We start from the raw sequence: 14,601 nt of genomic DNA, 5'->3' as shown, positions 1-14,601 counted from the left end.
GCTTATTTACGCTAGTGTAAAAGGAGAATCAGTTCTTGTATCTATACAAAACTATGCAGCTTATTTGAATATAAATGTTACTTTTTCTGACTCATTAAATTGTAGACACTATTAGCATGTCGACATCTGCCAAGAGCTCCAACATGATGGAAACCAAGATATCACTTTTATTTGGCATTCTAAGTATAAAGTAAATTGTGCTAGCTCAGAAACCGCTCTGGAGTAATTGTTTGCAAATGCTGACAGTTTAAAGCTGATCACTGTTCCCACAGTAAAAAGTGTTCGAACAAGAAACATTTATGTTATAATAAAAAAAAAAGCTGAAAACCTAAATGTCCCACTAAATTCCCTGAGTCACTCAACCCCTCTTCCAATCACAGCATTTATTGTCCTATATTATGTGTTCCATTCCATAATTATGGCAACAATCACCTCCCTGCATACTGTTATATTATGCGCACACAGTACTGGGAAAGAGATCTGTAATCTCCTGTGTACTGTTAGGCATCTTAGCATATTTTCATCGTCACCACACACTGTTATGTTATGAACATGGAAGAATGACACCCACTGCATATATAAGTATTTCTGATGTGAGCTTCTCCAAATTGCACTGATCCCTAGGTGGTGTAAATCAGCAAGGTTCCATTGACTTTATTAGGGCTACACTGATTTACACCAGCTGAATATTTGGTCCATGATCTTTAGGTTTCATTACCAATACATTTTGCTATTAAGTATATCTTTCCAAAAAAATTAAGCTTTTAAGCTTTTAAACACAGAAGTATCTATTTTCCTAATCAATCTGCATGTGTAGCTCCTGATGCTGATAATTACAGAAGTTACAAATGTAAATTGGTGAGAGGATACACCAGAATATTCTAACGTTAAAAAAACCTGATTGGTTCTTTCCAGAGTGAATTCTAAGCTTCTTCTACTTTTCTTTTTCAGCTTTGGGTCCAGACTTTTCCAAAACCCTCTTGAAAAGATTAACTCTTGTTAAAGTGGGCGGTGAAGTGATCATAGAATGTAAGCCAAAAGCTTCCCCCAGACCTACTTATATTTGGAAGAAAGGAAAAGAGATCCTAAGAGAAAATGAGAGGTAAACTCTTAAAGTAACCATTACTTTTGTTAGCTTGCTTCAACCCAAGGGCTTTCAGCAATGAAAGCTAAAATGGTCATTAATAGCTTCCTGGAAATGACTTGCAAATAAATGTGAAAACAGCTAGTGTTCAATCTGTGGTATTTGGGGTGGGAGATCTGCTCCTCTTGTGTTTATCCCAGGCTCTGTACAGTGTTTTAAAAAAAACCTTCCAAGAAGCTTATCCACTGAAGATATAGTCTAGAGCAAATATTTTGCTTTTGGATTGCTCCATATAGCCATAGTTCTTCAAAAAGATTTCCCAGGAGAGCCTTTCCATGAAACTCTCTACTGCAAATTACTATCCCCTTGTAAATTATTCAGTCTCCCAGCAAACAGCAATTATTTGGGGTCAGTAACTAGTTTGGCAATTGTAATGTCTGACTGGGAGACAGTACTTTCTGAGTGGCCAAGTCACATTTATTTTTCACCAAGGATGACATTTGCAACCAGCCTCAACATGGCCTCTAAATTTGCACATGCACATTTTGCACATACAGTCAGGTTTTGGTACTGGATGTTTTGATATCTAATGGCTTTATCTACCCAATTTATGCGATAGTTGCGCTTGTAATTATGCACAGGAAAAAAATGGAAACCATTCTTTGAAAACTTGTCTCAAGGAATTTATGAGATAGTGTTACATGCCAGTTTTGATGGCATTAGATCAATTAGCAGAATCCTGTACTGCTAGCAGATAGCTGACATTTTATAGCTCTTAAAATTAATGCATGTAGCTCTATGTGTTTATTAAAATATTGTCAGTGGAAGTTGTCAGGGCTTCTGGTACTGTTGGCTTTCACCTGCCCACAAGGATGACTTTACCCTTTATCCTTCAATCAGTCATGCATGAAATCAGCAAATGCAGAAGTGCCTAAATACTACTTTTTAAAATATGTACCAACCTTTTTCAGAGCTTAGGCTGGCTCAGGTTTCGTTCACCTGAAATTCTAGCCTCATGCTTTGATTTATCTGAACTGCTTACCTGTAATAACCCCATACCCATTCTAATGTTTGCAGTGAGAATGTCAAAATTTAGGCTCATTTATGGCCAGATGCTAAAACATGATGAAGGCAAGGGTGCTCATTGCCTTGCAATAGCTGACATTTATTTATTAAGCTAATGCATTATGTGCTGTTTGCTTTGAACTCTCAAGATGCCATTTTCAATTGGCCAGTCATTTTGCCCCACTCCCTCTTTAAAGTGGGCTACACCGTGCATTGAACCCATTGAAGTAAGTGCAAGTTGTGCCAATGAGCAGTGCAGAGTTTTGTTCAGTCTTATCCTGTGGATGAAGTATAGAGCTATCTCTGCCAACTAGAATATGAGGCAAGTCTAGATTAAAAAGTGCTTAGGACTCAGGATGTATTGGGTTTTAAAACTGAGATATCGTGTTCTTCAGACAAAAGACTGTAAAGAGAACAGAAAATGTTGAACATTTAAGCCTTTACTGTCTCAGAATTGTGAGCTCACTGTTCTCCTTGCATTCTGCACTAGCCAAACTCGGTATCTGGAGTTTGCATAAGCATCACCTGTGCACATTTTTTCGTGTGCAGTGGTGGGGCGGGGACTGAGGCTTGGTTTATTTGGACAAAGGGCTACTATCTAGAAGAAAAAGTATATGAATATATATTTCTCATCTAAATATTTACTCTGACTGTGATACAATGCTGACCAAGCACAATTCTTTGGACTTTAACCTTATCCTCCCAGAAGAAAATATGAACTAAAACATGAAAACTCTCCTTTAACTCCCATAGTTATTATTAGAAAAGGGTTGGATACAGAACAGTTGGAGTTGGAAGGTAATAGATACCATTTGAATTTAAGCAAGTGTGGTTCACCAAAATATTTCATGAGGGTGGGATCATTCTGGCTTCTAATGGGGAAAAAATAATCAAATAAATGAATGGTTCAACAGGACACAGATTAACTACGATATATTAATTACTCATTCATAAAAGCCTTAGCAATTCACAGTATCCCATCTGTTCCATATTCACTGGAGAGAACCAGGCAAGAGCCAGATGCAATTGTGGAAAAAATAGTAAAGAAGATAATGATGACTAATGCATCACTGAAGCACGACATCAATACATTCTTTCATAAGGACCCAAACAGAATTACTATTCTTCCAATTATTTCTACCAGGCCTAATGCCTTAATAAGAAAATTTTCCTTCTAAGTTTCCCATATTGTATTTATTACTACAAATCCATGATAGCCTACATGCCCAGATGTAAAACTGGGTACCACTGGGGTTGCTGGCTGCTTGGAAATATAAAAAACTCTCTCATCTGCTACATTTCATTTATTGTTAGAATGAAATTCAAACTCAAACTTTTTAAAGGCATCAAATATTGAGAGGGTTTTTTTTCCCCTGCACTCTTCCCCCTCCACTTTTCGTTTTTCCATACCATGGAAATATCTCTGAATCACCCAGCTCAGATCTCGAGTCTTGCAGTTACTTACTTTGGGGTGGAAATATGCAGTTCTCTCACTCTTAGGGCTTCTCTACCCAGTGAATTAATGTGCAGCAAGCCAGGGTGTGAATCTACAGTGCACTAGCCTGCTGCGTGCTAACTGACCATGTGAACTGTGCACTAAAAATTCTGTAGTATGCTCTGACATACTAACCATGTAGACAAGCCTGTAGACCAGGTCCTGAGTTCACTACCCCATATATACTAACCACTTATCACTCTGCAGGTCCAAATAGATTTGTGGACATCTGTTTGATCCTCCCTTCAGGAATCCATGGCCAGTGATATTGAACAACAGCCTTCTTCATACAAAGTACTCATATTTAGCAGCTGGAACAATGTGTCAGAGAAAAATGGATCTTAAAACAACAAACAGCCTGCATGCATATTTAGTCTTACCTAATCTTATGCTTCCCTTCAAGCTATGTTAGATAGGCTTTCCTTGTAAGTTACAGGAACAGAGACAATCCAGCTTTCATTCTTCTAACAAAGCTCAGATCCTCCAGTATGTCTGTGGGTCTCCCAGTCTCTCTCTGACTGGTTCAAGAAAGCTCCTCCCCCTTTCTGTGTAGGGTTATGAGCCCACTTACCATATTGGTCAATAGATTCTCTGCTTACAGGCCAAGATGTGGCATCTTCTGGTGGTTCAACCTGGGTTCTTCCAGTCAGCGGGGTCTCACACTGAAAGGCCACATCCAGTTCACCCAACTGCAAAATGGGTACCTTATGCATCAGGTTACGGCAGTCAAAGGCAGTTGGATGAGATGCTGGCCACATCAGTCCCTTGTGTACTATTGGCTGTGAAACTGATGTGCCTTAACCCTGTCAGCTCAATGAGCCATTGGTTCAGGGATCATTCAGCAGGGCCTATCCAGGAGAATGCCCCTGCAATGGCTTCTGCTCCATTGTTTGGGAAATTAAACCCATTCATTCTCAATGGGGTATAATCAGTGGCCTGATTCCTGTCTGTCCCTTGCAGGAGGGTGTTGAAATTGCCTGATCCCCTTGCTTAGTCTAACATTCCATTTTAGAAGTCAAGCACACAGACCGCATTTTAGATACAGATCAATATAGGCAATTTAATACAGAAGCCTTATGGTCATATTTGACCCCCCACGAGGCTGAGATGGTTTGCTTTGCCTCTAGGAGACTCAGCACAGAACTCGCAGCCCCAGAGGAAGGGGAGGCTCTCCGCCCCCTATGTAATTTAGACAGCTTTAGGGGCCTAAGTTACAGAAACCACCATGGCTGCCCTCTGGGCAGCAGCAGTGCTCAGAATCTGTACAGCACTGCTGTGCCCGTCCTGCCCCAGCTCATCCCTACGCCAGGGTTTGCAAGGGGATCCTCACAGCACAGTCTTATGGATGTCTTCTGCAATGCCTGTGCCAAGAGAATCCTTTGGCAGGAACCAGGACATCTTAAACCCCTTTATGCCGCTGCAGCTCTCTTACTAGGCACAAAGGGGCCAGAGCAGGAATGAGTCCCTGGGTTCAGACTGAAACTGAAAATGCTAAAGGTCCAAAGGCTTGTGGTAAATCTTGCATGAACTAGAGCCTTTAAATCCAGGATGGATGTCTTTCTCAAAGATATGTTCCTGTTCAACCACAGTTTATTGGACTTGATCCAGGACTCATTGGGTGAAAGTCTCTGACCTGTGTTATGCAGGTCAAAGTCGTTGATCATGATGGTCCCTTCTGGTCTTAAAATATATTGAAATCTATGGAAAAAAGAGCATAAAGAATAGCTGTTGCTGGGATATTTTCATCTGGGCTGGAAGCAGAAGTTTTGGGTAGCACGTGAGAAAAGCTGTTCCCACAACATTTCCAGCCTAACCAACTCTGCACATTTGTGAACTTTGAACGAGCATATGAACTTCTGGATACTTCTCCTAACTGAACCTCAGCTCTGATACTGTGGAGGTTAATTGATATGGATAGTCTTTCCAATTCCAAGACGAATTAAAAGCAATGTTAACATGCCAGTTCCCTGAGATGCTTTGAATTCTGCCATATCATGACAATTCTTCAAGTTCCTACCTTAGGGCTCTTGTGACTTTGCAGACAGAGTGTAATATTAGGGAATAACGCCTAGAGGCAGAAATAACATGCCTCGTGCTGCAGGGAATCCTGCTCTGGGGGCTACTGCTGTCCAGGAGGCAGAACGAAATGCGATGCTCAATGTTTGCCTAGAAGGCACAGCCTATCTTGGAAAAGAGAGCTTTATTGCTTTAGGTTTTGTATTCTTCTCTGGAGGCAGAACTACTGTGTACTGTGCCCTTAATGAACAACCTGCCCTGGAGGTATCGCAGACTGGTGTTTGAGAGCTCTACCATTGTGTTGTTAGGAATTCTGCCCTGGGGTACAATTATATTATTGCAATCATTAAAGGCAGTTCATCTCCATAATAATGGAAATCCTGCCTTGGAGGCATAACTGCATCAAAGTAATGTTAGCAGCCTGGCTCCAGAAGCTAAATTATATATAGCTATAGCATAGATATAGACATGCTGCAAAATCAGCTCTGGAAATAAAGACCACTCCTACATAACTATGGATCCAGAGTTCATTACCTGTTCTTGGTGCTACATGAACATCCAAACACATTATTCACTGCCAAGAGCCTATTATGTCCTATGGGCAACATAGAACATAATCCTTGTGCAAAACCACATGACATATGGCTGAAGCAGCCCAGCAGAGGATTTCCCTGAACTGGGGTAACTCTTAGTAATGCGGTGCTACCACAGCAGCTCCCACTCTCCAAACCTTCAGCATAACGGTTATGGCCAGACATCCTAGATTCTGGCAATTTCTGGTTCTCAGCGTAGACCCTTGAGACTCTGAGCACCTGGTAAAATGTAGAGTAGACTTGCTGCTCTGCCTTATGCCAGATAGGTGTGTGGATCAGGAAGAGGAGGTTGCAAACTTTTGCACCACCACCTTCCTCAGTTCTGCCAAGCAATTTGACCCTATAATTTTTTGAAAGTACTGGTAGACTAGCAGTTGGGTCTGAACCAGATCAACAGATCCCAATACCATGTGGAGGAGAGAGAAGACTTGGTCCCTACCTTTCTCCTCCCTTCCCCACCCTTTTGGAAACAGAGCCGGGGCTCTAAACATCGAACAGTTAGTGAGAGCTTTGGTCAGAAGAAAATGCTGATTGAATCCTGGTAACAATGGAAACTGAGCCATGTTCAGTCATAGGGCCTGATACTTCTCTCAGTTACACCAGTGTAAATCAGGAACAACTTCACTGGACTGAATAGTTACCCCAGTGAGAGGCTGGTATAAATGAGAGGAGATTCATATTCTTTGGGGAGACTCTTCTCTTAAACTCTTGCACCTTTAATGCAAGTTTTTGATCAAGCATTTTATATTTCACCATATTCCCTATTTGTGACAATAATTTCTTAGCATTAAATGCCATATACTGTTGGTCAGGAAGACTGGGTTGGGGGAATCATGACAGACTTGTTCCTACGGGGTTTGTGAATCCTCTCATAGTAATTCAATTACACTGTTAGATAGATTTGTTACCTAAACTTGTGTTTTAACGCCTTTATTTTTCAGGTGATCTTATTGTAGAAAGGTTTTATATTTCTTTAGAATTACAGTATGGTTCTTGCAGGGAACTTACTCTCAGTTATAGATAGAATGCCTGATTCGGCTCTAGCGTACATGGGTGTAAATCAGAAGTAACTCCACTAAAGTCAGTGACTAAAGACAATGACAGTGGTTACTCTTGGTTTATAATATAAGTTAGAGAGAATCAGGCCCTAGGTAAGTACCAATAAATACAGGTGGTACACAGAGCACTGTCAACTAAACCTGTGATGTCAAGTATCAGAGGGGTAGCCATGTTAGTCTGGATCTGTAAAAAGCAACAGAAAGTCCTGTGGCACCTTTAAGACTAACAGATGTATTGGAGCATAAGCTTTCGTGGGTGAATACCCACTTCATCAGACCTATGTTCACACACAACCATGCTCATATTCCAAATTGAGTAAGAAATACCCTATAATTTAGATAACTATCCACCTGGAAATACGTAGTTATATCGGAAAGCATATTTTTAAATATTTATAAATAAATATTCCTCTTCATTTGAGCATAATCTTCCATAGTCCAAATAATTATAACATTGCACAATCCAAAAAGTTTACAAGCAGTACCATAGATACTAAATGGATAAAGTTTGACACGTTCAGCCAAAGGAGCATTGCAGTTAATTCAATATGATTTATTAATCTTCATTACCAAACTCAATGAAGCCTCAAGGTTGGGTTTTCTATAAATACCTTATTGCATTTTTGAGTGTTTGTAATATATGGAAAGAATATTTCTGTCCGAACTGATCTTATTCCACAGAATGTATCTCACTGTTGTGAAATCATGTCGCTGTTGAGGAGTGTTGGGCAAGGATTAGACCATAGGTCTTGCATCCAGAAGTTATAGGATCCTTTTCTTGCGCCATCATGGATGGCCTATCACACTCTCTCTCTTTCCCCCTTAACTTACACCCTTATATATTGGGGATAATCACACTTACGTACTTCACGTGTGGGGGGCGGGTTAATGAGGCTAAATGAATGTTTGCAAAGCATGGACAGTCTTCAGATGAAAGGTGCTGTTTTAAGTCATAGGTATTCATTTTAGAATATCAGTCTCTCTGTCCACACGTCAAAGTTATTACTTTTCCATGACTAGTCACAAAGAACAGAATTTTTAGTAACTGTCTAAATGCCAAATGCTACTCCCCAAACATTTCTGCTTAGCTCCAGTAAGTAGCTTTTGCAGGGATGATCCAAGATGGGTTTAATTGAAGGAAATCTTCCCCAAAGCCCCAGAGCTTGTTGTGGGAGTGCTGTGCACCCATTCCACTGATGTTTCTATAGCCTAAGGACAATAATGGCACATGGGAGCCCTGAAAGAATTGAGGACTATGGAACTGCATAGTGATGAATCCACTCACTGTTCTCCACCCCCTAACTCCTGCTGTGTACTGCTTCTGAAGACAGGCGCTGTAGAGCAAATCTCCACAGCACAAAGGATGTATTCGATCAGCTTTCATGGCAGCTCACAGCTAGGTCCCCTCCTCCCCCACTGCTGCAGAACCACAGTGGTTCAGTTGTGATTTAATGCCTTCCATCCCCATGATGGGGATGACCGCATTTGGCCCTTACACAGGCTAAGATGTGGACATGCTCTCTCTCTCTCTCTCCAGGTGTAGGTAAGTGAAAAATCTTATCTTCCCTTTTCAGACTTTGAGTTGTGCAATATGCAAAGATGACAAGAGACCCTATGCTATGTCTTGCCTTCAGATTCAGTCATTCATCCTTTTCCCCTTCCATCACACATTGAGCCCCACAGTCTATTGTCAGTTATCCAGTTTGCCAGCTCATATCAAAACCAGAGCTTGAGCGTTTCCAAGCCAGTTAATTTCTGTTAAAATAATTAATATTTAAAGTTCACAGGTGAGGGGCTCGTGTTCCTAATGTTTTCCTGAAAGACACTGAACATTAAACTGACGCTGCTACCAGACACACAGTGGAACAGAAAACCAGCTTTACTTTTATGCCAAAAAAGATTACTCTCCTCCCATTCTGGCTCATGTTAAGCTCCTTTACCATTAGAATTCTCCCTTTTGTATGAACATACAGTGTGTGAATTGTTTATTCAGTTCATTTGTAAGGGGAAAAAATCATAAAAAGTAAATGATGTTCAGGACTGCTAACAAAGAATGTGAAAGTGTCCAATTAAACAGCCGCTCACAAGGACTTGTATAATAGCAACATCTGTTATCTTAATTAAACAAGTTTCTTTATAAGGGGCCTTCATGGTACGCTTTGTTACAACACGATCTGACCTAGATACTCTAGGCATGCTTGCTATCTTCATGGGAATTTTCCCAGTTGGTCCCATTTATGTTGCAGCCTTGACAAGCTTTGTGATATATGAGTGCACAGACACAAAGCCGTATTGTTTAAGTCCAGAAGGTTTTCTTTTTTTATGAAAACCAGTAAAACAAAGAAATGCAACATTCAAACTGATCTTCTATTTAACTCACTGAGCATAGGTATTGCAGTGCTTGGAGGTCTGGCGCATCGCTCCTTAAATTTATACTTCTGCCATATGAAGGCTTGAGGGGACAAGCTAAGGGGATATGGTAATATTTTCAAATGTACCTGAGAGCCAGATTTTGAAAGACATTGAGAGTTAGGCATCTAGCCTTAAATCCAATTTTCAAAGGTAACTAAGGAGGCTACATCTCACTGAAAGTCACTTAGGCCTGGTCTACACTGAGTGGGGGAAATCAATCTAAGATACCCAACTTCAGCTACGAGAATAGCATAGCTGAAGTCAAGGTATCTTAGGTCGATTTACCTTGCGTCCTCACGGCGCGGGATTGACTGCCGCCGCTCCCCTGTCGACTCCACTTCCACCTTTCGCCACAGTGGAGTACAGGAGTCAAAGGCAGAGCAATCGGGGATCAATCACTACCTACCGATCCGACAGGTAGTGTAGATGTACCCTTAGGCTCCTAACTCGCTTAGCTTGGCTTTTGAAAATTTTACCCCTAGTGTCAGCATGGATATTTGGATTTCTTTGCATTGACTTCTTGGTGTCACAGACCATCTGTACTTAAACACAGAAGACCACAAATTGTATATGAGTCAACACTGTGATACAGTGGCAAAAAAGGCAAATGTCACTGTGGGATGTATTAACAGGAGTGCCACATGTAAGATATGGGTGGTGACTGTTCCACTGTACTCTGCAATAGTGAGGCCTCAGCTGGAGTCAGCGCCAGAAGAACCTTCCCAAAAATGGGGGCCAGGGGCCATACCCCCTCCATGTCCCTACCCCACCCCTCCCCTTCTACCAAAGGACCCGCCTCCAGCCAAGCCAGAAGCTGGAGCTGGCCAGGAGCCACAGACATTCCACCTGCCTCGGGGGGGGGGGCCACAGCCGCCCCCAGACCATGTCCCCGCCCTGCAGGCCCCCCGCCCAGGGCAAGTGGAGGGTTCATGGCTCCCAACAGCTGTCCGTATGGCTCTTACCCCAACCGAGCTCTGGCTGGGGTATGGGGCCTTGGAGCCGCAACCCAGCCATGGGAAGAGCTGGGCAGCCAGGCCCGTGAGGAGCCACGGACCCTCCACCTACCCTGGGCAGGAGGGGCCAGGGGTGGGGACATGGGCCAGGGACTGCTCTTGGCCCCTACCCCAGGGAGGCAGGGGGTCTGCAGTGGGGCACCCTCTGCTCTCCCGGCTCCCCGACTGGAGTCCAGCTGCCAGCCTGGCTGGGGGGTGTTAAGGGGAAGAGTAGGAACAGGGATGGGGGGGCCATGGCAAAAAGTGAAAAGGCCAAACACTGTACTCTGCAAAAACACTTTCAAAAAGCAGGAGGGTCATGGCCCCCAGGAGTCCCCTCTTCCAGCACGGAGGGCTGGAGTACTGTATCCAGTTTTATATCACACTATAAGAAAGATTGAACAAATTGGAGAGTCGGCGGAAGAGCCACGAAAAGGTTTAGAAAACCTGATCTATGAGGAAAAATTGAAAGAACTGGACATGGAGTGGGTCTGTTTAGTCTAACGAAGACTAAGGGGACATACGTCTTCAAATAAGTAAAAATAATTATAAAGAGGACGGTGATCAATTGTTCTGCTTTTCATCTGAGAGTGAGAAAAGAAGCTACTGGCTTAGTTTGCAGCAAGGGTGGTTTAGGTTGGATATTACAAAAAATGTCCTAACTATAAGGATAGTTACACTGTGGAACAGATTACCTAGGAAGGTTGGATGGTTGTAAGAACAGGTTAGACAAATACTGTCAGATCTAGGTATCCGTTGTGCTGCCTCAGCATGACGGGACGAGCTTAGAGGACGTTTTGAGGCCCCTTCCAGCCCTACATTTCTGAGATTCTGTAGTTGTTTCAAGGCATCCTACTCTCTGCTATAATTATAGAGTTGGAGTAAAAGGCTGGAGTTTATTGAGCCCTTCAGATAAACAAGAATCCCATCACTTTAAATCATTTAGCATTTCATTTCACCAACACCATTAATAGCACATCAATCACATACTGAGGATGAAGTAGTATTGGATATTTCAGCTCTCTCGGTATCGTTGCTTCATTGATTCACCTATGAAATGACTTGCCCAGATTACCTCATCAGCTAGGAGCTGGGAAAGGAATTCAGTCCTTCTGCATAACCAGAGCAACCCTGAGAATACTGCGTAGTCAAAACCAGACGGAGACTCTCGCTGTCACTTAGATGGAGTTTTTCTGTAAAGAAAAATATTACTTATTGCAACACATAAAAATGACACAGTATCATGCAAATTAAAGTTATCCTTGTCAAAGCATGCATTAAGCCATTTCCGTTTTCTTACTTTCTAAAAATACACGGCTGTTTTTTCTGGCCCTGATTCAGGAAAGTGCTGAAGCACATACTTACATCCATGCTTAATCATATAGCAGTTAACCCTGTGACTAATTGCTGATCCCAAAGGATGCTGTTCTAAATTTGGGCTTCTAATTGTGTCAGTTTCACTAATGTAGCATGAAATCCGGACCCTATTGAAGTCAATGGGGCCAGGATTTCATCCTTGATATATGTACACTTAGGTCCTAATTCTGCAAATGTAGCAGTCTGCCATGTGGAGCTCCTTGCAGGATCGTGGCCTCAGTGCACTGAGATCTCTAACAGGAGGAGAGAACACAAAAGCTCCAGAAGAGTCCATTCATCTTGGCACCACTACAACCCAGGAGGTATCATCCAGAAGCTAGGTGTTCAAACTGAGAATTTCAAAGTAGTGTGTGCAATTCAGGCACACTTTTTTCTGCAAAAATGATATAATGTGAATCAGACTCCCCTATTCTACTTTGAAAATCTCAGCCTACATGCTCAGTTGTCACTCTTCTAACTAAAGTTAGTTTGTGGAGAATTAGCCAGAAGATATGTTTGTGATTTTTAAATGATAGCAGTTCTTGGGCTCACTAGCATTACTTAACCGTCAAATTGGACGTTTAGAATTGTATCTGAAGAGCCTGATGTGATGGACTGAATTCATCCCTATTGTGCTACTTTACTACTTTTATCCTACTGCAATTCACCTTATTCACAATAATGGCCATATTGAATACTTACATTAATAGTGTAAGAAGAATTTAGCCTGTTATTTGAAATCTAACTTATCTTTATTTTGACAGTGTACTGTATACAACCCCCTTTAAAAAAAATAATCTTCTAAAAGCTCCCAAATAACTAGCAGCACTACTCCAAAATACGAAGCTACTGCCAGTTAGCCAAACTATTGTTTTGTATGTTCGTTACTTTGCTTACTCAACTGAGTGTATTTTCTTCGCAAAATTGAATATTTTAAGTTAAGCCAGTAGGTCCGAATTCCATAGTGACTTACCAAAAAGGTTAAAATTTGGCCCATAACTTTAAATAAGTGTGTGTGTGTGCGTGTGTGTACCGCTTTCTACTTTCTCTGCAGGGGGTAAACTGAATTCAGTGATAGAAAGGTAGAGATTTTGCTGTTCAACTTTTATTTTTTGGAACTTACAATCTTTAAAGAGGTTTAACAACTTTGTTTTTCTAGGGGAAAAAAATATGTTAATCACTGTTTGCTCCCAGGCTGTCATTTTGCATGCCAAGAACAGTGTTTAAAAAATAAAATGTTTGGACTCACTCACAAGCCACTAAAAGTAGAAGGATTTTGCGTAATGGAAATTCTGAGGTTATGTTAACTATAGTTCTGTATAACTGTACCATTTTAAAAACGAGTAAGGAAAAATTGCAAAGCCAGATAAGAAAGAGAATGCAAATTGGTTTTCCCTAGCATTTTAGGTATGTCTCAAGTTAGAGTATTAATACTGATTCAGGGGAGAGAGGTTGGTTGCCTTGAACGAACTTAATTATTTCTTAACTGTTCTGAACATCAAAAAGAAAATGACAATAGGATAGAAAACATGTATTAGCCACATGGTGCCTGTGTGCACACAGAGATATTAGTTTCATATTGATAACTTGACAAATGTAGTGTAAGAATTTGTTTTGGACATGTAATCTAGTGGCATTCCAGAGAAGACCAAAACCCCAAAGGAAGCTTCCAACCATTGTCTTGCATTGATTGTGCTGGCTATTTTTTTTTTTTAAATAAAGCACCTATGCAATTTCTTTTAGGCAGGCAGGTAGCCAAATCGTCAATAATTTGTCGGTTTTTCATTACATCCTGCCTTGGTAGCATGAAAAATGACACTGTATAAATAGCTTTCTGAGGTTTGAATTGACATTGCAGCATTTATCTTAGTTCTCAAAGAGGTGGCTTTACCTTGTTTGAACATGTGAAATAACTGGCCTGTCAACTTATTTTAACCCATTTACTGCAAAAGAGAGCTAAAATGAAGAAGTTAACTACTTGATTGAACAGAGAGAGGTCCAAAATCACTGGGTATCCTGTCCTTAAAAGAAATTATTTTAATTGATTATTTCTCAGCAGAACCTGTGCTTCTCTGTATTTTGTTCAGGGAAGGATCAAAGTGTGATGTCACACAAGCTCATGGATATGTGTTCAACACTTTCAGTCTAATTTGTGGCTTTGTGGAGTTTCTTTGATGAATTACTTTGGCTGCCTTTTGTATAGGTTTAGCTGAGTTGGCATTTGGAGGTGACTCTGAACCACACATTGTTCTTTTATGCTCTGATGAACAGCCAAAAATGAGCCACATAGGCTGATCCCTGAGATTCCTGGCATTTGCCAAGGCTGCTCAAAGTTCTGAGGAATAGTAACTTATAAGAACGGCCGTACCTGGTCAAACCAAAGGTTCATCTAGCCCAATATCTGTCTACCAACAGTGGCCAATGCCAGGTGCCCCAGAGGGAGTGAAGCTAACAGGCAATGATCAAGTGATCTCTCTCCTGCCATCCATCTCCATCCTCTGATGAACAGAGGCTAGGGACACCATTCTTT

At 41.4% G+C, this 14,601-nt stretch overlaps 1 protein-coding gene and 1 long non-coding RNA gene across 4 annotated transcripts in view; one reads left to right on the top strand and one right to left on the bottom strand.

The window, feature by feature from the left end:
• Positions 1 to 14,601, top strand: part of CNTN4 (contactin 4) — a 359,621-nt gene that overhangs the window by 250,083 nt on the left and 94,937 nt on the right. For all 3 annotated transcript variants that reach the window (XM_032784171.2, XM_032784172.2, XM_032784170.2), the window contains exon 11: positions 952 to 1,102. In XM_032784171.2, coding sequence (XP_032640062.1) covers positions 952 to 1,102 — 151 coding nt within the window. The remainder of the gene's footprint in view (positions 1 to 951; positions 1,103 to 14,601) is intronic.
• LOC142047859 (uncharacterized) overlaps positions 11,599 to 14,601 on the bottom strand; it is a 76,415-nt gene continuing 73,412 nt past the window's right edge. Inside the window, exon 4 of the long non-coding RNA XR_012657119.1 lies at positions 11,599 to 11,908. This is a non-coding gene — a long non-coding RNA (uncharacterized LOC142047859). The remainder of the gene's footprint in view (positions 11,909 to 14,601) is intronic.

Source organism: Chelonoidis abingdonii, chromosome 17, assembly GCF_003597395.2.
Source record: "Chelonoidis abingdonii isolate Lonesome George chromosome 17, CheloAbing_2.0, whole genome shotgun sequence".
Taxonomy (NCBI): domain Eukaryota; kingdom Metazoa; phylum Chordata; order Testudines; family Testudinidae; genus Chelonoidis; species Chelonoidis abingdonii.
Note: the sequence above shows the minus strand (reverse complement) of the source record. Positions and strands in the feature narration are given on the sequence as shown.